The 27,444-nt window shown below is 40.7% G+C and overlaps 1 protein-coding gene across 8 annotated transcripts in view; it reads left to right on the forward strand.

Annotated features, from left to right (window-relative positions):
- The window catches only part of LOC119028631 (zeta-sarcoglycan), a 325,032-nt gene that overhangs the window by 127,279 nt on the left and 170,309 nt on the right, over nt 1-27,444 (forward strand). For 5 of the 8 annotated variants that reach the window (XM_037114843.1, XM_037114850.1, XM_037114859.1 and 2 more), the window contains one exon: nt 10,397-10,468. The exons of 2 other annotated variants lie outside the window; for them this stretch is intronic. In XM_037114843.1, the coding sequence (XP_036970738.1) occupies nt 10,397-10,468 (72 nt within the window). Of the gene's footprint in view, nt 1-10,396; nt 10,469-19,820; nt 19,891-27,444 lie in introns of those variants that run through there. One more of the 8 variants, XM_037114898.1, reaches the window with a different exon arrangement.

Below are 27,444 nucleotides of genomic sequence, written 5' to 3' on the forward strand. Positions count from 1 at the left end.
ATGCTTAAAGGTGCATACTAAATCTTAACTGCCCACTCAGCAGTATTTGACAAATCATTGTTATCACTTCACAACAAACACATGCAGAAAATAACCAAACTACAAGTCATTTAAATTTGGTTTCAATGTCAACAAATTAACTGGTACTTTTCCAGTACATTTGTCCATCTCTGAAATCCAATATGTAGATGATTGCTCTCTCACTGAACTCACGATGCTATTGATAAGGGCCCTGGACCATCCACTACAGCCAGCTAATGAGAGCAGTGGCTCGTGTTTGTTCCTTTGAATTATTAAAAATAATCTAAAACATTTATGCTGAGGCAAAAACCTCCCCAAAAATCTTCATGAAAGAAAATCACATGGTATTGCTGACGAATTGAGCCCATCTGAAGCTTGGACCTACACTACTGTAATGTCTCTAACCCTGAATCTGAAACTTAATTTTAATGAAAATATGCCCGTATCTTAAATAAAAGACCTTCCATTAAAACCTTCAATGAGAAGGCTTAAACAGATCCCAGTAATTCAACGATCACAGTAATTCAAAGCCATATGCATATATGTATGCACACCCACAGCAGTTAGAGAGGGATTAATGTTTTAACATAATGCTCTTTTACTAATGTGAATTATTAAATTTACAGTTCACATTATTCTAAATATGTTTCCTCATCCATTTTTTCAAAGCTCACCTACTGCAATCACAGATGCATACACACCCACACACACATTACCTATATATAAAATATGCGTAAGACGGGATGACATGCATTGGTTATCCATGCTGGCACACATGGATGGTTAGATAGATTGCAGTAACTGGGGGACTGAGGGAATGTCACTGCTCTTCAGCACCTCTTGTGCATCAATGAATAAAACATAATACTTGTCGCTACACACACACACACACACACACACACACACACACACACATGTATGGACGCAAGCACACGCACAGAAGGATTGATAAAACATGAATCCATCTATTGCGCACATATTTTAGTTAGCTAGATCAGCATGTACAGTATCCGGTTGAAGATAGTATTAATTAGACAGCAGTGCAGCAGGATGCTCCTGTGTGCTGGTGTTTTACAGTATCAAAGGGAGAAGAGTGAATTTCTGCTCATACTGTGTGTGTGTGTGTGTGTGTGTGTGTGTGTGTGTGTGTGTGTGTGTGTGTGTGTGTGTGTGTGTGTGTGTGTGTGTGCGTGTGTGTGCACATGTGTGTGTGTGTGTGTGTTAATTAGAGTCAGGTCTCAGAATAAAAAAAAAATGAAGAACTTAACCTACTAATTGCAGCCTTGCCTTAAGGCATTTGCAGTTCTTTCAACTTTCTCTTCTGCCCTCCCTGCCTTTCCTTGACTCTTTTCTCCTCTTGTCATTCTTTGTATCCATCAGCTACACTGATCTTGTGTTACAGTGTGTTCTCCCACTGTTTCTGGCGTCCAAACTAATGGCTGTACAAGATTTTGGGCACTGATGTCTTGTTATGTTCTCAATAGTCTGATGGATACAAGATGACATCTCAACAAAGTGCTGCTTTATAAACTGTGCTTTAAAAACACTGGATGAACAAAGGTGGAGCAGAGCCTGTTTGCTTTTGAAGGACAAGATATGAGATGCCGCTGCTCTTCATATTCATATATCGGGTGACTTGTCTTACACCTCGCATAACAAAACGGGTCTTCATTTCACTTCATTTCAGAGGAGGTGAGTGGCCGAGGTCCAGAGATAATAAAATCGAAAAAAGCAGTTGTGTTGCTCCAACAAATCCCCAGTCTGAGGTTGCAGTTACAGCGGCTGTGGGGTAGCTTAAATGACCTCAATGCAATCTATCTGCTTTCATTGCATTTGGAGTCTGTGCGTGTTTTGATTGCCTTTGCACTTTCAGACGATGCAATGATTGAACGAGGATCAAGGTGGGTCTTGCAGTGGATTTGACTACTCACCAGTGGATTGTTGTTGTTCTCCTTAAAAAAAAAAAAAATCAAATTAGACCCAGTGAAACGAATAAGGATGTGTTGTTATGAGTAATTATTATAGTCAGATTTAGAAGAATGCTTTTGTGGTCTGGTGATTTGGTTTTAAAGTGGATGCAGTTAATTAGAAAAAAACTTGAGCCCAACAAACACTGACATCAAAGAAAACAAAGTTAGAAATTTTAAAGAAAAGTTCAGCTTTGTATCATCATCGTTATAGAAACACAAATGTATTCTGCAATCATCTGCGTTATGTTCACATTTGAGCGTAATTAGCCTTTACTTTATATAGTAAGCACATGTATGAGTAGGTTGAAGGATAAATGGATTTTACAGTTTCAGTTCAACAATGGTTGGAATGATTAAAGGCTGATTCTGTAGATTCCCTGTCCATGACCCTCAATGTCACCATTTAAGGTGAAATCCACCTCTCATCTCACATTTGTCCTTTCAGTACCAGCTGTGACAGCATTGGCAAATTATGTTTTCTCTTTGAGAATCTGCACATGTGGCATCATGGCAAAAAGTGGTCCTGAAGAGACCTTCTCAAGACAATGACAGGTTGTTTCTGTTTTGACAATATCATACAGCCCTTATATAAATTTTCTTGAATTGATTTATAAGCAGGTCTTTCCATGAGAAGGCATTGCCTGAGCATCTAGGAATGTAGGTTGCTGTAAATATGCCAGCTTGTAAAAGCCTCTTGAGGCAAATATATATCATTAAGCTACACTCTAGTAGGGCTGGACAATATATGAATATGATATTGTTATCATGATATGCGACTGTACATCTTAGATTTTCGCTGTCATTTTCTAAACTTGTTGTACTTGTTCTAATACTTATTTTTTCCCGTCATGATATCCATATTACATATCATCGTCGATCAAATATCATACTGCGCTAATATTTCAGGGATGCACCAAGAGTCAACGCTGCAATAGTTTTGCAATATAGATATTAAGATATTTGATTAAAAACATCATTATATTCACATATGTTTTTGTCGCACAGTCGTAACATTTATCACATGCTTTTGAAGAGATTTAAAAATATTAAGATATATAGCATCTATTCCAATATAACCTAAAAGCTTACTTCAAAGAGCGTCACATAAAGTTCTTGCTTTGTCCCAGCTCTGTACACACATGTGACAAAGAATCAGAAGCCACCACTGCATAGAGTGTTAGGCATGAATGTGCCACACACACAGATACTCTCTCACATGTAAAGTGCCCAGGCTAGTGCTTAATAGCTCCACAGGTGAGTTGGTCTCTTGGGTCAGTGCCACCAGGCACACACACACTGGCCGTCGCGCTGACACTGCCTATTAGCAGTTGATGAACTCCTGTGGAGAGAGAGAAAGAGAGGTGGCACAGGAGGGAAAAGTTAAGAGTCACTGGAGGAAGAGAGAGAGAGAGACAGACAGACAGACGGCTCTGGCTCTGTATCTGAATGATTGATGCTGATCCCTGATGGGCCATACAGAGCTAGTAGCTGGCAGATGGACACACACACACACACACACACACACACACACACACACACACACACACACACACACACACACACACGAACAGTCCTGATGATCGTCACACTCCTCATGTGTCTGTCATCCTCACAGTCATACACACTGCAACATTCATCCATTCATTCATGCATTCGTTCATTCATGTGTCTCCCTTTATATGTAATATTATAAAATGTACTTATAAATATGGTGTATGTATATAATGTTAGCACACACACATCACATATGAGCAGCTAGTGTCAGTGCAGTTTCAGGCTGATTGGCTGTCATTTCTCAGGCTGTATCTAGTGGCTAATTAGCATGCAGTTAATGATCTTCAGCTCTCAGTATCTTCTTCTTTCTCTCCTCTGTAGAAGACTGAGGGAGGGTTTCCTCCAAAGGGCAGGAGGGGGTCAGGAAGCTAACCAAGACTTCCACTCCGTCTTTCTTTCAGAAACAGATGGGTAAACAAAGATAGAAGGAAATTGCAGCTGCTCTGAATTCTCTTTACTTTGAAGGTGGAGGGATGAATGGATCGACTGGCACTGTTGGGAAAGATGTTCCACCTGGCTTCTGTTTATGCTTCCCTAATCACAGTTTCACTTTTTTAGTGAACTGCTTATACACCTGCTGATAGAATTTTTCATGACTCATTCTCTTATACAGAGGGAGCAGACTTTGATGCTCAGCAGACACTCTGCTTCTCGGCAGACCTCATTGACAGACCTCTGAAAAACAGGCAACAGGCTATTTGTGAGTCAATTCTGGGATTCCACTGACTATTGAATAAACAGCATCACGTTAGCAGCAGAAAAATATATGCTTTTTTATAACTAAATTATTAATGATAGCTATAAAAAGGCCATGTCAAGGCAGTTGCTCGTTGAAGGCTGAACAATGAGTTTGACTTATTTATTCCTTAAGTACATTTTTGTACTTTTTGTACTAGTATTCACTATTCACCATTCACATTGTACCTTAGTAGCTACAATGTGAATAGTGAAGTTAGAAGGACGTTGGAGGACATTCATGAGGACATTCATGAGATGAGATGGAGATGCTGTAGCAGTAGTTGATGTGGGCAGGTGAGCTGAGTGTGCAGTGCATGTGCTCTTAAAGGAATAATGAGACACATTCTCTGCTCATGTTCCTTGTATCTCTCATCCCAAAGCATCCTGCTGCTAGGTGACCCATCAGTCTGCTGTCAATCACTTGTGTGCAAGTGAGCAACATGCTCAGACAATCATAAACCTACTAGTTACATAACCTGCCCCACTGATGTTCCTCAAAGTCATGCTAAATTGAGGTCACAAAAGTCTGGCTTCTCATTATTTTATAATTTTTTATAGCTGTCATAATGACAGTTGTAGCGTTCCACTGACCGGTGTACCGGACCTTTGGCATACTTTCACAGATTGGTTAGGCAACAAAACTACTTGGTTAGGTCACTTATAACTTAACATATGTATGACCATTATATGCTATTGTTGTGATCTATATAGCTAGAAATGTTGAATTTTGGTTTCTTGAAGTACACAAACAGCAATCCTCTGGGTGAAAGTCTTGTGTTCTTTATCTGTCCTGCCATCCTCTTCCCTATGCAGACCTCCATTGCTGCCATGATTATTACACTGGCCACTAGAGGTTGCTGCCTATAAGTAACTGTAAATATGGGTCCTAACAGGCTGCTTGCAGAGCCTGCCTATGTGGATGTTTTTGTTCTCATGAGGACAGGCAGAATAAAAGACATCTTTGGTCTTGAAATTACTATTTAGTAAATTAGTCCTGTTTGCTGGATTATGAGGTGTTCTTTGAAAACTAAGTGGTCCTGAAATATAATGCCACCATAGAAAGTGTAAAAAGGAGAAAACAGTAAATCAATGAACTAGACAGACCAGGCCTTACAGAGATGGTGATTAAGAAATGACCAAGAAGTGAATCATTCTTGTTTGATGTAAGATCCTCTGACTGGATCACTGACACATAAAATTGCTGCTACTCCCCTTAAAAAGTAAGACCAGGACAATCCTTTATATCTCACTGGCAGTACTCTTTATGTCTTACTCTTTAAATCTATCAGTTTCTATATATCTGCTCTTTCTCTGAACCCTGCCTCCATCCGCCTTTGCTTCTGTGTGGCCTTCTCTGCCATTTTCTGCCACAATCTACCAACATGTCTCAACATTCCAACCCCAAACACTTTTCTGTCTTTTGTGAACAGAGAACTGTCCTCCTTAAGACGAGGAAGGTGCAAGAGGGGAGTGAAAAGGAGCCCCTGAAGTCCAGCTCAGGGGGAATAGTGGGTGAAGAGGTGGGAGGGAAGGAAAAGCACAGACAAGGGAGATTCAGGTGGTCCTGATGGACAGTGCGAACTTCGATGGAATTATTGGCAGCCTTTCTGGGAGCTGGAGTGTTGAACTGATTCTTCCTCACATCTTTCTTTTTCACTTGAGCTGGCACTGTCCATATGTAGACAATAATGATATTAATGACATTCTCAGCATTTCATGGGTGCCTGTGGGAACAGTTGAACTTTTTGATTGTATCAAGTTCTGGCAGCTCCCAGAACTAATTTATCGTTTTTGTATGAACCGCCAGGTGCAGTGCATATGGTTGAATCCCAGTGCATTTAATTTGGCTTTCAATCAGAACTCAAGCAGCTTTCTGTGATGTTATTTTTACCCATTGGATTGCCACGTGTGGGTGTGTATTTGTGTTTGTGTCGAAATGTGTGCGTGTGCTGACGGGTTACGTGCGTGCTCGTAACCTGTCAGTTTGATGCAGGGGTAATCAGCCTGGTTAATGGAGTCCTCAGGCAATTAATGAGTGTCTTAACTCCACCTAAGATGGAGAAATACAGAACACACACATACACACAAACAAGTGCAGACGCACACGCACACACTAATCACAGACACACAGGAACATCTGCACACACAATAACCTCGACACTAATGCAGTAAACTTCTCAAACCCCCCAAGTCAGCGTTTCCATTTAAAACCAATTACTGAAGGCATATTTCATTTTCTAGTAGATCTCCACTCGCTACACAGAACAAGAAAACAAGTCATTGCAGCCATCAGTTATCAATGACAATTAATCAATACAATAATGCAACCCAGTATAGGGAGTTGGTGAATGCACCCATGGGGAACATGCAGAGACACACACACACAAGCACACACAGACTCACACAGATAGATTCATGCACACACATGTACACACACTGTATATGAAACATAATGAGATTAAATTACACACACTTACTTAGTATGTGTAGCGCATTAATGTACGTTTCAAATACATGTGTGCATAATAATGCCCTTCTACTCGGTCACTTCCATACTATCTTTCACTCTTTTCTCTCCTCTTCTTCTGCTCCCTTCCTTCCAGCTCATCTCCGAATCGATGGCAGCCACTTTTTTAATTACTTCCCCTGACAGCTTGACAATACGACATGTAGATTCTATCAGTTGCCTCAGCTGCCTCTTATATTCAGTGTCGTCAGTCACAAATTCACCTCAGTTCATTTCCACACTTGGCTTCTTTATAATTATGTCTTCATTTACTTATTTATCGGCGGTTGGAACATATTCACAGTCGTCTTGTTTTAGGCTGTCAAACTTGTGGTCATTACAAGTACATCAGCCACTGACCCTGCCTCCAAAGTCGCAAAGGTCAACTTGAAAAGCGTCAGTGTTTTTCAGGAGTGTTGAGCAGGGAGGGTCGAGCTCACACTAGTCACAGCTTTTTGCTTGTGGAAGCACATTTGTGCAAGCAAAGCAGTAATGCTCCCTCACTGTTTTTTATGTGTGGGTTCTATTCAAACACCACAGAGGATATTCAATTCTCTCTCTTTATCATGTTTAGCCACTTTTTTTGGGTGCAGCCAAAGTAACTTTCCTTATTTTCAAATTAATTTGGATGTCGATTACCGTGGCGACAGTGGAAGCTTGAAGTCTTCGTAGCATTTGGATCAAGCCTAGAAAAACATTAAATAGTAGTGAATATTTTGGTCTTGGGACCATAGTCAGAAAAGCTAACTAACAAGTGTGGACCAGAATCAAGTGAAAGAGGCAGAACGTTCACCAGGAACTAACCAGGTAGTTGGTAGAAGTCTTCATTGTTATATGGATGAATATATATACCGAGGACAATGTATTTGATCCCTGTGCACATGTATGACTATATGTTGTACATAGGTGAACTGAGCAAACATGAAGGACAAAATAAAAGGAAGTCCACAACATTGACATTTGTACACGCAGGCTGTACATAAGAATCACAAAACATAAACGCTCTGTGCTCATGTAAGACTTAAGAGTCTAATGCTTCTTTCATAAGTATGATGTTGCTGATGATGCTAATATTAGTATGGTACCTATATTACTATGCTAATACTGATGTACAGCATGTGATGGTCACTATGTCAACCACTGCAGTTTAGCATATTAGCTTACCAAAATTTTATTAATAGAACTTAACCCAGTCTTTAGACAAGGCTAACGGAAATACCATGACTTTGCAGGTATTTGTTCATAAACCAAAGTATTGGAGACATAAACATTTTGACCTGCTGGTGGCGCTACAGTAAAAGATCACCATCATCCTCTTTCATTGCGATTATTTGTACAAAATTCTGTGGGAGCCCAGCCAACACAAGTTCAGCTCATTCCGTCTGGACCGAAGTTGTGCAGAGGCTGACTGACAGACACTCCCATCTCACACCACCACCAATGTGGCTAAAATACTATTCAAAGTTGGATCTACGCAGACTCTGTGCTTTACTGATGTTTTGGATCAGACAAAATGAAAGTGATGTTAAGGTCAAACAAATTTGTTCATGCTCACTTCTCTGTGTGTAAATCACACTTTCCATGACCACTTCACTCCATTAAAACTTTACAGTGATAATTAAAAATGCATGCTACATGGCTTGAGATGAGAGCTGTTCCTTGTTCCCCTCAAACGGATTCTTTAGAGAAGTGAGATTTCCATCTGATAGTAGAGAAAGTGCCCTGAATCAAAATCCAGAGAGGCCTCTTTATTCTGTCAATCATTTCTTTTGCTTTTCACTTTTCCTCACACCACCTCCAGATAAAACCTGTTTTGTATGCTCTCTCTGTGTGTCTCTGAAGTTGTCAAAGTTGCAGTCTTCTTGTTTGTGTCAAGGTAGTTATGAGATTGGAACTTCACATTAACCATTTATGTATGTTCAATACACAGCAGAGTGTAGAATTGGCAATCGCTAATCTGGTTTGGTTTTCATGATCATCAGACATCTTTTATAATGTATGAGATAATGCCAGCTCACTTGAAAAGGCATAATTTGAGCGTGGTTCTTTCAGACGCACAGGTTTGACGTCTTAAAAGCTTGACAAACCCTTTCTCACCTATTACAGGCACACAGTTACTGTGGGAAGTTAAAAAAGTAATAAAAACTGCACATGCTCAGATGTAACTAAGATACTGTATGCATGAGTTTCAGCACACAAGGAAATCATTACATTATACACTGAAACATCCATCGAGAGTCATTTTATGCCTCTACCTGAGTGTAAAAATGAGCTGATTGTGCTGTAAATATTATTCTAACATATGCTGATATACTTTTCTGATGACACACACACATCCCACACAAACTGTCACATTGCCTTTGTTATCCACACCACACAACCTGTGACACCCTGTCGTTACACCTCGAGGCAGTCATTTATTCTGTCACACTGACTAACACTGACACATGACTTTGGTTAATGTTTCTGACACAGCTTTACACGTATTGTAATTTATTTCTGGTACAGATACTGTGTAATTGACACACACACTTTATTATGCCTTGCTGTAAAGGTTAGGGTTAAAGCTAGAGCATTTCCATCGGCTGGCGTATGTTTACTGAGGACTCCACGTCCATTATGAATCATCACTCTGCAAACAGGAGATGAACTAGTGTGAATACATCCTATTTCATATTCTCTGTGCAAATTGATTGTTCTGAGTAAAGCAAGGAATTAGCACTGCCTGTGTAAGCAGGTCAGTTTCCGCTGGGAGCCACCTATATTGAAATATATGATTTATTAGAATACAAATGACAATACAATAAATGAACAGGGTTACGGCTGTACAAAGTTTCTAGTTTGAGACTTCAGGCCAGCTGGGAAAAAAAAAAACATTTTGAGAAAATTAATGACTATCAGTCTCGCATCTTGAATTTATCTTTTCAGGTGCTGGAAATTATATCCAACCAGCTGTTGAAGAGCGTACTGAATGTCCACTGTAGATGTGTGTAACAGTGTGTGTATGATTCAGGGCTCTCCTAGTACATTAATATTCCCAATATGTATTTATTGTGTCTTGTACTTTGAACGTTGCTGTGTTAAGTTTGTTTAATTGCAAGATGTTATCACAAAGTGACATGAATTGTGGCTGTCACATTCTTAGCATACTGTATGCATTCAGTTGAATATTATGGATCCCAACACCCATATTACTTTCTGTTGTGAGCGATGGCCTAGTCATGAAGCAAGCGGTGTGTATTTACCAAGAGCTATTACCCACCCTACTAGAGTGTGAATTTTACACCAGCCATGTGACTTGTACACTGGTGGAGTAATTACTCATCGTGCTCACCGTGAACTGAAGAGGATAATGAGATTTGTAAACAAAAGGCAGCCATTTTGGCAGCAGCCGACTCACTTACCTTCTGAATCGTCTCGTTTGACAGGTGTGTATGTGAGTGGATGTGTGTTAGCTAGTATATGTGTGTGTTATATGTCTACTAGCTTGAGTGCCACTCAAAGCAACAATAGAAGGAGATAAAGAGCAAGTTAGCAATAGGGAGTTGCCATTAATCCTCTCTTGCTCGTTTTCTCTCCCTCCATCTTTCTTCCTCTCTCTGACCAGATTAACTCTCACCGAGGGGGTTTCAATAATCATCTGACAAATAGGTGTGGTGGATTGAGGCCAGGGACACAGGTGGGATTTTATGTGTGTGTTTGTGTGTGTATGTGTGTGTGTGTGTGTGTGTGTGTGTGTGTGTGTGTGTGTGTGTGTGTGTGTGTGTGTGTTACGTTTCTACATGTTGAACTTGTGCCCAGTTATTACATCCTCTGACTGTGTGAGTGCCTGCATGAGTGTTTATTGGTTATTTGACTCCATTCTTTCCAGCTAAATGTTGAACATTTCCTCCACATGGGTTAGATTTATTTGTATTCTCTTCTTCTCAGCTCTGCATGTTTTCATCCCGACCCTCCTATCCCTTTCTACCCTGCTGTCTTCCTCCTCCCTTTCTGTCTAATTACCCTGTGCCCCAAGCTGGGTTACCCCATTGTCAGAAACTGCCTGAACAAAAGGGCTACAATTGAATAATACAAAAAAGGCTACAAAAAAGCATGACATTAGCCTAAAAATAGGGCCTCCATTTATGGTTGATGAGATGTCCTGTGAAGTCCCTGACTGTAATCAGCACTTTTGAGAGGGGAGAATTATCATCTAGCATCGGCAGGAATGGCCATGGATAATAACGAAGAAGTGGAGGCTTCAGATTAATAGGACATTTAGTATAAAATTCAGCTGATGAGAGTAGTAAACAAAAAAACTGTGTTCTGTCTTTGTGTCGATGTATTCATTTTTATTCATGTGCTGTGGTAGAAATGACCCTTTGTATTTGAATCGGTTTTTGAAAAAATGGCAGACATTATAAGTATTGGAAATGTCCTTTATAACCGGAGGTATTCAACTGGAACATTCAAAGATCCGTCACCTTCTCTCACAATAAGGCAAACATTACAGCTGCTCTATGCAGTGGCCATAGATGTCAGTGAACAATGAATTCAATGTGATTTGCTAAGTTCATTGCCAAGATATTCTTTGAGGTGCTGTCAGTTAACCAGGCACAGCCCATTGCTTTATGCCAACCCAAGATGCTGTTTGATGTGAGAATAAAATGTACAGACCTTCAAAATCATGCTGGACATTGGTGCGCAACTCACTAAATTCAAGGCTGCTGCACTGGCAAATATAAATCACATCACAGTGAAAGGCAATCACAACGGGACTGTGTGTTTTCCTAATAAAACAACTACAATTGTAGAGAGATTCCTTTCTCTGGATGTTTAATTTTATGAGACAAGTATTATTACTTGGATGTGACAGGAACGGATTGCTTTATATGGGGGCATTTTCTGTTTGCTACTGAAAAAGTAGAGTGAGACATTCGGGGACAGTGATGAATGTAAATTCGGTTGTAAATGAAATGCCCCTTTAAGCACAGTGTTAGTGTGAAGTTAGCCAGAGGAAGGATGGAGGATGGCAACTACAGCAGCCAGCAGTTACCATGGTGATAAGAGTCTGGCTTTCTCTCATCCATGCTAAGATGGTACACAATGTGAGTGTCTTTAAGTTCACTGTATAATGTTGTGAAACAAAAACATTACCGTTCTTTTCCTTTCCTTTCCCGTTTTCCTTGCTGCTCTCCTTAATTGAACTTAGTCATTAAATCTTTGAAATGAGTAGAGCACAACCAAAGAAAAGCTCTTGAAAAGGAAACATCTGACATATGATTTCTCTGTAGTGTCATGATGATGTCTACATCATCCATTTTCCCACTCTAAGCATGAGACTTCTGCTCTGTCAGTATGGAAAAGCCTCTCAAGTTAACAATGAGATACGTCATTGTCAGCTCATTCCACACAATCAAATATCGCTGTTCTAAAAGTGACTCAATTTGTTTTATAGTCTCCCACGTAAGGTATGCTATGCTGAATTGTGAGGAATTTGAGGTTAAACTGGTTTTAAGTAGATGGAAAACATCTCAAATACACATCCAGCAGTGACAGAGCACAAATATTGTCCATTTAGAATCTTTGTTTGTGGCCTATGATGAATGTAGGGCTAATATTTTCTCTCTTTGGTCAGCTGCTCAATGCCCCAATCAGTCTCTAACTGTGTCTCTCTGCCATTTGGCGCTGAACAGGTAATTTACAGTTTTTAAGGCTTTTATGCTGAACGTAGCTTCAAGAGTGGTGAGTGTGAAGTAAATAGTAAAGATCTGGGCTACGCAGCTTAACAATGAGGTCAAACTCTATAAATATGGTATTCATGGATCTTTTGGAGTCTTTTTGATTATATCAAGTTTTGAATTTTGAGATGACACCAATATAAAATCAGATGCTCTTCACTCTAACTTTGTTCAGTCATTTCAATGTACTCTATTATTGGTCCAGTTTTCCAAAGGCTGCCACCATCTTGTACAGTTTTCCCTGAAGGTCACAGGATTCAGGAAGTAAACAATGATGCTGAGGTATAGATGACCCCATTTGCCTTAATCAAATAAGTGAAGTTGTTTTATCTCTGTTTAATGTTATCGAGAATCTCAATGTGCCTTCAAGTTTAATGAACTGTTAAAATGAAAAAGACATTAGTACAAATATATATGTAGCTGCCAATGAAAGTTAACAACAACATGCTTTACTGAATGGGCATGTAAGAGATGTGTAGTTATGTATATTAGGGAGAAAGAACAGAGGTGTATGTGTTAAAGTCAGAAAACTATCAGATGTGGTTTGTCTCAATGGTCAGCTTTATATTTCAGCCATGATCCACCCTAATATCCTTAACTTGTGCGAGGAACAATTTGTTGACGGTGTAAGGCAAACTTAACCTTAAAGGGATAGTTTGTGTTTTTTGAAGTGGGGTCATATAAATTACATATCTATAGTCAATCTGTTCCCTACCATAATCACCGGTCAGCGCAACCTCAGTCTGGAGAAGTAGAGAGCCGCTCCAGCCCAGATGCTCAGCTTTGTACTGCAGTGAACGGGGTCCAGAGGAAAAGCGAAATTTAAGCACCTAAAACAAGGCTCACCTAAAAAATCTATAACAGTTCAAGTGTACATTGTATAGGGAAAGTTCACACCGCTTTACATTGCCGTCAGACCGCCCTTTCTTTTGGCACACATTTATCAACTGTAGAACCTCCGTATCTCTACACATTAGTGCAGCTGGGCAACAGGTGATCTGCAAGTGGCAAAATACAGTGCGAGGCCCAGCTGCTGGACGAGACGTTTACGTTCGATAAAAACGAAACTTAACAATTTCAGACCCAGACACAGACCGTGGAACCTGTTCACCACAGTACAAAGCTCGGTGATTACGTAGGGAACAGACTGACTATAGATATGTACTTTATATGACCCCACTTCAACAAACATGAACTATCCCTTTAAAGTTTTGTTTTTAGGTGCGATCATTTGGATGCAGTCTGCAGAACCTGGACTATGTTTGAGGTTGGTTGAGACAATCAATGATTCAGTGGAAGTGAGTTAAAACATGCAACAAATCATCTGAAACATTTTAAGTCAATTGTGGTAGTGTAGGCAAGGTGACAAGTCCTAGGCAAAGCTAAATGATATCAAAAATTATTTTATTTCTTTATGTTTATGAGTGTCGATGTGTAGCAATGTGTCTGATGGCAGCATGTACCACATGGTCAGATATGGAGGTAAATAACCAGACTTTGTCAACACAGGGTTTCTGTACCACTGCAGTAATTCAGAAAAGATTGCTGATGATTTTATAATCATCAGCAAGCGCCCAGTTTTTCAGATTTCTCTGCACCTTCACTTGTTTCCTGCCACTCTACTAGTTGCCAGCATCAGATGGATTAACTGCCTGACTCTGCCATGTGTGGACCAAACATCCTACTTCTTAGCATTTCTTTGAAACTGTAAGTATGCAAGTGGGTGCAGTTAGCTGTTTCCATACAGCAATCAGAATTGTGGCAAGTAAAGTGTCTGTCTCCAATCCTAATTAGTGTATTTGTTGTTTTTTGCTTTAACCACACAACCCATTATATCAATCCCCTTATTACCTGATCCAAGTAGATCAAAGCACCCTCCTAGGTATTTTTACGCTGCACTCCCAGCCAAGGGGATATAAGTATTTGTTGTGTTTTCATCAATAAACTGTGAATAAATATATCCACACTGTTGGTGTGGAAACAGCAGGATGACTCAGGTGTGACATCACATGAAAGCTGTGGAGATATTAGAGAGCGTCCCTGCTTTCTGCCCTAGCAACTTTATTTTCTTAAATCGCTTAGGAAGCATAAAAACTCAGTCAGAATTCAAACGTGGTGTCTGTTGAAAGCAGTCTTCAGCAGGGGTACCTTGAGACAAACTACTTCCTTCTCACACAATGCCTCTTCCAGTGTAGTGAAAAATGGGTTCAGCATTTTTGCCAGTTGGTGTTTTGAACATGTTCACAAATGAAAATCAGATCCAACTCAAAAGTCTTCCCTCCAGAAGCTTGTGTGAAAGTTTATGCAACTTTGAAAAGCAATCTTCAAGATGCTTCAAAACTTTTCTCATTCGTCTTTACCTCCTGCTGCCACATTAAGTGTGTGCATAGATCTTCATAATGTTGACAGACAGCATCAAGTACAAAGAAGCATGTGGCCAAATACCAGCTGTCTTGGCTACCTCTTTTCTTCTTTCTGTCTCCTTTCCTTTCTGCTTAGGCTGTTGATTCCTTTCCTCTAACTCAGTGAACCACTTCTTTTTCAATATAATGTTTTCATGTTGTCCTGTGAGATACATAGCACAGCTAGAGTCTGTTTCCGTTTAAGAACTTTTTCCTGATACTGCTCTGTAGTTTGGTTACTTTTTTGCAAATACAAGTTGGAAGTTTTGCAAGTTTGTAATTGCAACTTTTGATTTAGTTTTACCGTACCAGTGGAGACAAAACTGAAAATGTAGCACAATCTATGAGGTGCCTTCAAATAATGCTAGAAGAAAACTCAAACTGAGCTAGTATCTTCAACTTCCTACATTGTAATCACAAATTCTGATTTGGCTGAGCTATAATGATTTATTGGCTGTGGCCTCTCCACAACATACAACATACTAGACTAAAATGGAACCATACTGTGGTAAACTTATAGTCAAACCCTTGTCTTCAGCACAGTCCAAGACGTCCCCAGAGTTTTCTCGTAATAGCTGCTTGTTGCCAAGAAACATTTAAAAGATGATTTAATGATCTCCTGCTGTGAGCAGTAATGATCTATTTTTTGTTTCTGTTGTCTTGGCAAAAGTAACTGCAGAAATCTTCTTGTTACCAAGGTGAAGTACAGCGTGTACTAACTTATATCTAATAGACATGATACCTTTGACAAAGATTCCCCATAATACTGTGTAGCATTGTGGTTGAGAAGCATATACTGTAGCAAACATAGTGGATTTAACACACCGCTGTATATTATCTTGTATCAAACCTAATGAAACTTGTGTCACAACAGCAGTCAAGCATTAGTCAGAAAAGTCATTCACACATATGAAATACACATTTTTATGTTTTGTTTGTTTTCTTACAGTCATAACATTACAATGAAAACCAGGCCAGTGCTTATTCTCTCCCCCTCCCAAGGGATCTACTCTCTCTGCTGGCATGTTAAACTCTTGTGAACCCCAAAACAGGTCAGCTGTAGTCAGCCATCTTGACTCAACATCTCCAGGGAATGGACACTATTATTCATCAAGTCTGTTCCAGATTCTCGCCTACTTACACACACACGCAAACAGATATCCACCCACCCACATGTAAAGACATATGGTATTTCTCTGTCTGTCTCCCTCGGTTGTGTCCCTCCATGTTGTTCTTCCCGAACAGTTCTTTATGTAACCTTTTGCTGTAGCTTGTTTGGTCTACAGTCCTGATTCAGCTAATGAATCATCATGGTAATGAATTTGATTGCAGTTTCCTAACAACAACCAATCACAGAGGATACTTTTAAGGGCAAAGTTTTTATTTTTATGTTTTTACACAGTTTTCTGAAACCAGCACTGACAGTAAGAGGGAATGCAAACACACAAGAGCTCAACTTGTGCTAGAAATACGTAGTTACATGCACACAGATGGACACAGTAATTTGTAGTTTCTGCCCGTGCAGGTTCTGGGGAATCTTCCTGTTTTCTTTAATGTAAAAAAGTGACTGAAGGCACTTTTCATAATTTCAAGAGCATCTTAGGTGAGAGTACTTTCCCTGCAAGTCAAAGGTCTGTCGTTAACTTGCCAGAAGTTAAACTTATTTTTTGTGGTGCAAGTTACATCTCTCAAATCCTATTTCTATGAATCCATGAGCCGAACTGTTGACTACCGGGAGACACAACACAAGCTGCAAAGCGGGGCAGAGGCAATGTAAGATTAATCCTTCCTACAATTCATTATAGGCTAATTTAGTTGACCAATTAGTTTTAGAAGTAGATTGTGACATGACAGTCACAAATTCACTTCTGGACAACAGCAACAATGTATCCTTTTAAGATTCAGTGCCATTTAATGGATTGTTCTGCTGGATATTTGTATTTAATGCCAGCTCACCTTCATTCATATCTACATGATATAAAGAGGTGGAATATTTAAGGACAAATATAAGTGCTGTGGTGGAGAAGAGAAATGAAGAGGCATGGGGTGAGACATAGGGTCACTAAGTAAGGAGTGATAGTGCTGAAAAATGTTCAGACTTGTACATTTTCTTTGCTACGGTTTCACAGTTACTCAAACATATCTGCATATCTGGGCTCCTTACAGGGAAAGAAAAATAGACTAAGGCAGATGGTGACAAGACAGAAAGCAGGACAGAGGGAGATAAGAGAGGGCAGTGTGGATTTAAAAGTGATCCAAATACGTTATTTTGTCCTTTTCAACAACAGCAACAAGCTTGGAGAGTTTGCTTTAAAGACCTTAATCTAAAAGTTTCTACCATCCTCCTGAACCTCCTTATAGCTACCATCCAACAATTCATTTAGCTACACTCTAATTTTACACCCAGTCCCTTTATCTCCAAAGTTACCTTCTTACCTATATTGTACTTGCTCAACTTGGTCATCTTTTAAGAATCTCATCTCCTGAAGCGTGTCCTCTCCACCTGCGTTTGCACTGAGGTGAGACAGCTGCAAAGCTGTGTGTGTCTTTTCATGGCACAGGTGGAGCTGACAGCAGGCACTGGCAGAAAAACAAGGTTTAACAGTTGGCAGGGCTCGAGAAATCTGTACCAAGCACTCACCATCCTCTTAAAGAACACAAATACACACTGATTTACACGCTATCATTGGTGCACCATTTCTCGCCCTGTTTTCTAAAATGCCCACTTGCAAACATAAACACACCTTAGTGCACGCTCTTAAATCCACTTGCACTGGCAGAGCCGTGCCCACACACACCCCTTCCTTACTGCTGGTTACATCTTAGTGGCTTTTGTATTTTAGATTATGTTGTCTTTATTCTTCAGACTTTTAATTCCAAATTTTCACCATGCCCAAGTTATTGGTTGGTGTTCCTGTTTGTATATTCAGTTAGACTGAGAAGAGAGAGAATGACTATAAATCTCCTTGTAGAATCGGGACAGCATTAGGTTTGTCTTACCTGTGCATTTTCTATGATGTATGGCTCCAATCTCCTCTGCGCACACTCCCACACAACAACTTGAGACTCCTATTTATTCTCTCTCTCTCTCTCTCTCTCTCTCTCTCTCTCTCTCTCTCTCTCTCTCTCTCTCTCTCTCTCTGCCATTGCCTTTTTATAGTAGTGAAACATTGAGAGATGACTTGATTACAGTATCAGTCGTGTATGATTCATAGAGAAAATAATCATGGCATGCGCTCCGAAGGTGGCTGGACAACAGCACATTGTATTTGTTGTTTGGCCCTTGAGTGATTATTATGCTGGTTGTTGAAATGGCACAATGAGTAGGAGGTTCAATTGTTGTCTGTCAGTTGAAATGTGAGGATGTCCTTAGTCATATCATGTGAGTTTCTCAGAAGTGGTGTGATTAGAGTCTGAACACTTTTCACTACCATGTAGGTCGAGTGTTTGGATCTGTAACATTGTTGCAAGCACTGAGAAAAAAGACTGACATTTTAGTAAGCAGAAGTTAATAGTTTATTCCAAACAGCCTGTCGCTTCCGATATTTTTAAATACCATCAAATAGACCAGATGCTATTAATGACTCTTTGACTTAATGACAAATACATATTCCTTTGGATATCCTTTCAATTTCCCCAAGTACTTCCAATGAAAGCTTCTTGGTTCATTAGTCGTTCGAAGGTGAATCTTAGGATGAATTATGCATAGACACTGTATTGCCAAACGTATTCACTCACCCATCCAAAGTGTGTTGCAATCACTTCCATGGCCACAGGTGTATAAAAGAAAGCACCTAGGCATGCAGACTGTTCCTACAAACATTTGTGAAAGAATGGGTTGCTCTCAGGAGCTCAGTGCATTCCTGCGTGGTACTGTGATAGGATGCCACATTGTGCAACAAGTCCAGTCGTGAAATTTCCTCGCTCCTAAATAGTCAAAGAGTCAATTGCTACAGACCTCTGAACTTCATGTGGCCTTCAGATTAGCTCAAGAATCAGAATACGAATCAGAATACTTTATTAATCCATGAGGGGAAATTGTTTTTGTTCCAGATGCTCCGTGAAAAGTAGGCTAGAAATACAGCGTGAGTGGAAACAAGAGCTAAAGATATGAATAAAACAGTAAAATAGACAATACAATGAAATGAAATAAAATATACAATAAAATGATACAATAATAAATTAGACAATCTGGAAATACAGTATACAGTGAAATAGTTAGTGTTATAGATTTAATGAGAATAAGTAATTATAGTTTGTTTTGTTTTTTTATAAATAGCCCTTTGAGTCCAATAGTCAGAGGGAGGAGTGGTACAGTTTAATGGCCACAGGTAAGAATGATTTCCTGTGGTGCTCAGTGGTGCATTTAGAAGCAATTAGTCTCTGGCTGAAGGTGCTCCTCTGTATGACGAGAGCGTTGTGGAGAGGGTGAGAGCCATACTGCAGTACTGCCTGCAACTTTGACAGCATCCTCCTGTCTGACACTGCTGACACAGTGCTGCAAGTGCACGTACTGTGGTCGGCCAGTGAGGTAATCCACTATCCAGGACACAAGGGGGGGAATCCACCAGCATAGCCGTCAGCTTGTCACACAGTAGAGCAGGCCTGATGGTATTGAAAGCACTGGGGAAGTCAAAGAACGTGACCCTTACAGTGCTCCCGGCTTGTCCAGGTGGGTGAAGACACGGTTCAGCAGGTAAATGATGGTATCTTCTACTCCAATCCAGGGCTGGTAGGCGAACTGGAGAGGATCCAGGTGCGGCCGGCCCATAGGCCTGAGCTGCTCCAGGACAAGTCTCTCAGGGTCTTCATGATATGTGACGTCGGTGCCACTGGTCAGTAGTCCGAGAAACCATTCGGGTGCGGTGTCTTCCATATGACAGGGACCCTCTGGAGGGTCAGGCCGATGGTGAAGACATGATGAAGCACTCCACAGAGCTGTTTGTCACAGGCTCATGTTGAAGACATACCAGTGGGTAAGGAAGTGGTGTAAACTGTGAAGGTTGAGGAGGGGGAGAGTTGGAGTCCATAGTGAGAGGGGGGCAGGTAGCATGGGAGTCAGAGGAGGTGTGAGATGAGATGCTATCAGGAGGAATGGGGGGAGGGGGGGTTAGGTTACTGAGATTCCTGTCAGTAACCTCAAAACAGCCCTGCAGTGCCTCATAACAGTCCTCTGACCATGTCCTCACTGTCTTTGTGGTCACAGGCAGCCTCTTCACTAGAGGCACATAGCAGGGGGTGAGAAGCACAAAGTTGTGATCTGATCTTCCCTGTGGGGGAAGGGACGTGGAGGTGTATGCGTCCTTTACATTAGCATTTGGCAGGTCCAGGGTTTCTCCTCCCTGGTTTTACAGGTCACATTTTGGAAGTGTCTTTTTAATGGAGACATGGTTGAAGTCACCCGCGATTACAGTGAGAGCACTCGGGTGTGTAGTCGAGTGGGCTTGGCTGACTGCATTGTGCCAAGTGTAAAGTTTGGTGGAGGGGGGATTATGGTGTGGGGTTGTTTTTCAGGAGCTGGGCTTGGCCCCTTATTTCCAGTGAAAGGAACTCTGAATCCTTCAGCATACCGAGAGATGTTGGATAATTCCACGCTCCCAACTTTGAGGGAACAGATTGGGGATGGCCCTTTCTTGTTCCAACATGACTGTGTACTGGTGCACAAAGCAAGGTCCATAAGGACATGGATGAGAGAGTTTGGTGTGGATGAACTTGACTGGCCTGTACAGAGTCCTGACCTCAACCTGATAGAATACCTTTGGGATGAATTAGAGCGGAGGCTGAGAACCAGGCCTTCCTCTCCAACATCAGTGTGTGACCTCACAAATGCGCCTCTGGAACATTGGTCAAAAATTCCCTTAAAAACACTCCTAAACTTTGTGGAAAGCCCTCCCAAAAGAGGTGATTGTTAAAAATGCAAAGGGTGGAACAATGTCATGTTAAACCCCACGGATTAAGAATGGGATGTCATATGCGAGTCAAGGCAGGTGAGTGAATACATTTAGCAATATAGTGTATATGCAGGCAATTTAAAGGTTGTGTTTCAACATATGCTATGAAGGATTTTGAAGAAGTGCTCAAGTTTCCTCCTCATGCAGTAGATCCCGAGGATTCAGAAAGACGCATATGGCTGAACATCCACATTGGTACAGTATGTGTCTTAGTGTCAAATAGTGGTATGAAAGGAATGAAATGACAAACAACATTCAAGATTACTTACGATGTCGATTATTAACACAGTATGAATATTTCATCTCTTGAACATCAAGGTTATCATCCAAATCAGTATATCACAACACCCCTAAACTGAATCAAAGCGGGCATTGATTTCACCAGAGACATGTGTTTGATTTAAAGTGTCATTGTTCTAATCATTGAATATGTTAATCTGTCATTTTAAGGCAGCATGGGTGCAGTTTGAGTCATTGCCAAACCTCCTGAAATTATCATTGCCGCTGTTGTAATGTGTCTAAACATGGATCAAGGTGTTTCTGCTTTCCCAACAGTCCTCAGTAAATGAATTAGTTAGAACTGATTTCCATTCACTGACTAGACACTGCTGTTCATTTCCGATATGCTTGAGTGTGTCTGCATGTGGTCATTATTTTGCTTGACTTTGTGGACACTGAGATTGAATCCACTGCGTACATGCATACATGTTAGTGTGTGTGTGTGTGTGTGTGTGTGTGTGTGCGTGTGTGTGTGTGTGTGTGTGTGTGTGTGTGTGTGTGTGTGTGTGTGTGTGTGTGTGTGTGTGTGTGTGTGCGTGTGTGTGTGTTGATGTCTGCTATCTAAAGCTTGTTAGCTTCTGATTGCTGCCTAATCACAACACTGGCATTGTGGCTCAGCCTGTTACACACACAAACACACACGCACACACACACAAGACATGCTGATGGACAAAACATGGAAACACACTCTTATGCACACATGGGCACTGACACACACACGTTCATACACAGCTGTATGCTCTTGGACACAGACAACCCTGCCCAGTCCTGCACTTGCCCACACACATATGCCTCATGTGGAAGCTGTTATTATGCCATATTACAGGTAATGAACCAGTCCATATGTCTCCAGTCAGTTTCAAAGTGAGAGAGTTACATAAACAGAGAGCAAGAGAGCTACACTGCAGCATTACTGTCGCTCGGTCGAGGCTATGCTACTTTTTCTACTTTCTGAATTAACTACATTTTTTAATCCTATGCATCAAATTCCTGTGATAATATAGGCATTTCCTGTCTGCAGGGCAGTAAATACACATGGACTATTGGACAAATGCTGCCTCCTCACACATTCAAAGCTGATGAGCTAAATCTCATGCTTTTTTCTCAATTTGACGTGAGTGGCTTTGGTCTCTCAGCTACGTGCTTTCCACCGACTTTGACTTCAAACCAGCAATTACATCAAAGAGCATCTGCAGCATATCAAAGTGATGCAGAGGTTACTAAAACAAGTGGGTGGGTTAGCTGTAAAGTTCAGTGTTTAGGCAAGCAACCACCTGCGAACAAAGAAACCCAAAACTTTAAATTGCCAGAAATTTCCATTTCATACCTGGTAAAATACATGGTTTAACGTTTACAGAAAATGAAACAACAAATTTTAGAAACACTTGTGTCAAAGTAAAAAGGAAAAGGGTGGGAGTTATTTATGTGTTGCCCCGTAGGTTGTCATGTACTGTTTAAGCTGCGGAGTTCAGTCAATGTGCTCAAATTAAATTGCAATCGACTTTTGCTATACCTAAGAATGATAAGACTGTAAAATCAGACAGCGTCATTAATTGTAGATCATTACCTGACTAGACTATGACCGTCTGCAGTAGAACTACACACACACACACACACACACACACACACACACACACACACACACACACACACACACAGGCACACACAGGCACACACATCAACATGCTATGTGAGTAGCCCTGTAGGCCCTGAACACTGCCGGAGCTGTTAGGTATAGGTAATTAATCATGTAAATTACCTCCTCTTCTCGCACCCCGGGGACAGATGGCAGGTCCTATGTTTGCATTTAAGAAGGTGTTCAGCCTCACATTTCTTGTGATTAGCATATAGCTTGGCAAATTAAAATACAGTGTACCCTAGATTAGTCAAGCATAGGTTGGTTTAATTCTGCAGTGGTGTTTTCACCTCAGGCGAGAAAGGTATGACTAGTAAGAGTATCAATGCGGGAGCGTGACATGGGCTGGAGACGCAAAGGTTGCATGCAGAGTACTAATTAAAAATGTAAATACAACTTGTTATGCAATATATGACAAGCATGGTTATGAGCAAAAATTTTGCTAAAAAAAAAACATGCACAAATTCCAAATATTTTGACTGCACACTTTTTCTTTTCTGGCCTAAAGTGAGTTTCCTTCCAAACTGTTAACATATGGAAGTGAACATATGGCAAGGAGACACTGCCTTCATAATGATTTAACGCATAACATTTTGAACAACTTAACATAATTCTTCAAAGTTGAGTGAAAAAGGTCCTAAATGCATCCTGCAATTATGATAAATAGGATTCCCTTTATTTTTCAATTAATTTTTATTTTTCTTTCCAACTAGAAAGATAGAAGATACGAGCAATGCATAATGGCAGATTTTTCTTTTACCTTTCTCTTCATTCAACTTGACATATTCATTGTCTAGCCTGCATGTTTTATGTGGTTTCATGTCATCAGTTTTGTAAGAACAACATCCAAAAAAAAAAGGCTCACCAAAGGAATCTCTCAACAATTTGCACTTTGTCTGTGCTGTCAACTAAAGAGAGATTCTGTCATTCAGTTGCTTTGCTATTATGCAGTGCGAGACACTCATAACAAAGTCTGTGTCCCTCTTCAGACAGAATAAAGCTACCATACATCTATAGGTGGCTGGGTATTTTCCTCTCTTTACCTCTTCATTCATGGTGTTGATGCTTTACTAAAACATTTGGTTGGGAGGTTATCATGTGCATATAACCATTGTCAGCAACAAACTGTAGATTGCTATGGCCTTCATACAGTATTTTCCTTCTGAAAACATGTAGAGCGGTGTTAACAGTGGATCAAGGCCATTTGGTTATAGGGAGAGATTTCTCCCTTACACAGATTTTTTTTACTTTGAAAGGGTTAGAGTATGTAACAAAAGTAACACAATGATTGCTCATGGAGTGCTGATGAATACCTATACATCTGCACCAAAAAATAGATTATTTACAGTATGAGTAAGTAAAACTTTATGGTTTGGCTTTATGGACAGTGTTCGACAGTGTTAACTGACAGCTTTATGTTAGCTTATTTATTTGCATTTATTTTGGGTTAAATGTCTGTCTTTTTATGCTATATACTATTAATTTTCAACATTTTTAGTTGGTATTTTTATTCATCTCCTCAGGCCTTGGGAACTGAGTTGAGGGATGACTTTCAACCCCTTTTTATTCCAAACAAAAACAGTTTCTCAGCTTGGTCTTGTTTAAATGGCGAAAGAGATAGTTTGGCACAGCTAGTCATTGATTTTCCTCACACAGCACTCAAGGTCCAAAGCTGAAGTAGTTTTTATGAATGTAATGCAATGCAAAAAGCTATTCACAGACCTTTAAAAACCACCTCTAGAGAAGATGTGGAGGAACCTACCAAACCTAGTGAACTGAATGCTGAAAGCATTGAAATGCTGACAATTACCAGATATAACAATTAATATTAATAATATTAGCCTGTAAAGACTGATTCTTACACACCCTTATATTTTCCTACTGGGAACCTGTCTTTTCTGCCTAGACTTTCTTTTCCATCTGGTTTTAAATGTAACATCCCAACAGTGTTTAGTGTTTTGTATGAATAATACTCTAACTTTAAGTGAGAGACTGTTGTGATTCACACACATTTTCATTAGTCTCATAGCAACAGCAGGAGCTGCTACCAGCAATTTCTCCCAGCATCTGTTTAGTGCTGCTGGCCGAAAAGAGGAACCTGGTGGGTACACAGGTTCTCTCCCACATCCATTTCAAAAGATGAGGAAATATGGACAATTTGTTTTTTAATATGCCGTTTAATTGGTGAAGGGCGAGCGAGGGAAGACAGATACAGGGGAAAGGGAGGAAGGAGGCAAAGAATAGAGGATGCGAATAAGCAAACAGGAAGCAAAGAACTAAGGAAGGAAAGGAGGGTATAAAGGACATGTCTCAAGGCTTGCATCAGCATCCATGAGGGTGCTTTCCCCTCGCTCTCTTTACAGCGCCAGATGGCCTTGGTCTTTAATCACGGTGTGTGTGTGTGTGTGTGTGTGTGTGTGTGTGTGTGTGTGTGTGAGTGAGTGAAACTGTGTCAGAAGTACAAGTGTGTGCCCAAAGCATCTTGGTATCTGTATGTGTGTGTGTGTGTGTGTGTGTGTGTGTGTGTGTGTGTGTGTGTGTGTGTGTGTGTGTGTGTGTGTGTGTGTCTGTCTACCTTGGTACAAAGTCTAATTAAGAGCATCTGTTTGTGTGTCAGGACTTGGTTTTATGTTGTTTTCATTTAAGACATAACCGAATCCCTTTTCACCAGTAACCGCACCTACAGAGCTGTTAACAGTTGAAGAGGGCGGGATGGCGATTGTAAAAGATGTGATCTTTATATCTCCTTTTAATTGTTTGTGCGGTTGCGTGTGTCTGCCTTTGACCATAAACCCATACAATGGCATTTTAGCAGGCAGTCGTTCTGATAACAAACCTGCAGTGAGACTGACAGTTTTAACAGCTGCATTATGTTGTTTAGAGTCTAATATAATACAGCTAATCCATTATCCAATAAGTAGTTTAATGTGTGTTTGATTGTGTCTGGATTTTATGGCCCCCTTGACAGTGAAAGTATGTGTGATCCATTATGATGATTGTCATAACCCTAACCCAGCAGAGCCCAGAAAGACCTGGAAGAACAAGCTAAATAAGCCACATAGTTTTGTATGACATGCAGGCTGAAGGGTGACAGAGTGCAAGTGAATGTTGCACAAATGGGCCGTTGATGGTCATAAAAACCCTGCGGCACACATTTACTTACCTTGTTGCTTACATATAATGAACCAAGGGTGCAAATGGACTTTATTGTTCAGTTGCAATTCTCGAATTTACCTGCCACAACTGATATATTACAGTTGTGTCTTTAGGCTGGTGGGTGAAGTAAAACTATCAGCCAACTACACATTTTACCCTGCTCTACCACTAGTAGGCTGTAGCCCTTTCCGGGCTACCGTGAGTTCTGCTTGTACAGACCACGCACACAGTACTTTGTTTAAGCCTTTTTTATTTACTTAAGCCCACAAACACACTCATGCAGACCCAGAAATCGAATGCGGCTCGTGCATCTTGTACTGCTCTAACCACAGTCCATGCATTGAAACCATATAAACAGTATCATTTAAGATTGATGAGTATTTGTGCTTCAAACACCCTCTTTTTAATGCACAAGCCTGAAAAATGACACATCTCAAATATGATCATTTCTGTTCCTGAACCCTTTTGATTACAGTCACAGTCACAGTTTCTTCTGAAAGGCAAGTCTTTAGAGTTTACATTCATAAAGTCTGAAGTAGTTTATTCATTTATTACCTTAATTGGTTACATCCACGTTCCAACAGTTTTCTTACCATACAAAGGGCATAGAGCTGCTTAGCTCGCACCTCTCGTGGACATTTTATATGAAACTGACTGAATTGCACACACATATATTACGGATGTTGGCCGTGTAATGAAGCAACCTCCTCCACATGACACACACACTCATACACGCACACACACACCTGCCAGGCTAGTGGATGCCAGCATGTTTTAACCCTGGGGCTCTGCTGGCGAGTAGACAGAACAGAAGGAGAGGGAGAGAGAGCGATGGAACAAAACAAGCGAACGGGAGAGGGAAACCAATTCAGGTAGAGTGAGGAAAAGAACAAGAGGGCAAGAAACACACGGCAAACCAAAAGAGATGATGGTGCAAGGTAGAAAAACTAAAGAGTAAAGATTGGGAGCGTGAATGAAGCGAGAGATCGAGGCAGAGATGTAGAGCGCGCAGCTGACCCTGAGCTTGGCTGCATTTGTAGTCAGAGATACAGAAAGGAGGAGACAGCGGCTGGGAAAGACAGATGGAGGGAGAGCGAGGGCTGATACAGCACAGAGAGAGAGAGATCGAGAGAGGTTTGTGATGTATTGTATGTTGCTGACCCTGGACTGGGCTGAGCTGGTCCAGTCTGGCACATTTTGACCACAGAAAGACAGATGTCCAGGAAGACTGCCAACTATGTACATCTGATAGGAGAGAGTGTGCGTAAGTCCTTGGGTGTGTGTGTGTGTGTGTGTGTGTGTGTGTGTGTGTGTGTGTGTGTGCGTGCGTGCATGCGTGCATGCGTGCGTGTGTGTGTTGGAGGTTGTGATTGGCTGCTCGTGCTCTCCTAATGCCTGGAGTTTGTTGGGTGAAAAGAACATTAACAAAGCTAAAGAAGACTTTCAGAAGTCTTCCACTTTTCAGTAGCAGTCTTACAGCACGATTGCACTGCAGATATGCTGCTCGG

The sequence above is a fragment of the Acanthopagrus latus genome, chromosome 1, assembly GCF_904848185.1.
Source record: "Acanthopagrus latus isolate v.2019 chromosome 1, fAcaLat1.1, whole genome shotgun sequence".
In the NCBI taxonomy this organism is placed as follows: Eukaryota; Metazoa; Chordata; class Actinopteri; order Spariformes; family Sparidae; genus Acanthopagrus; species Acanthopagrus latus.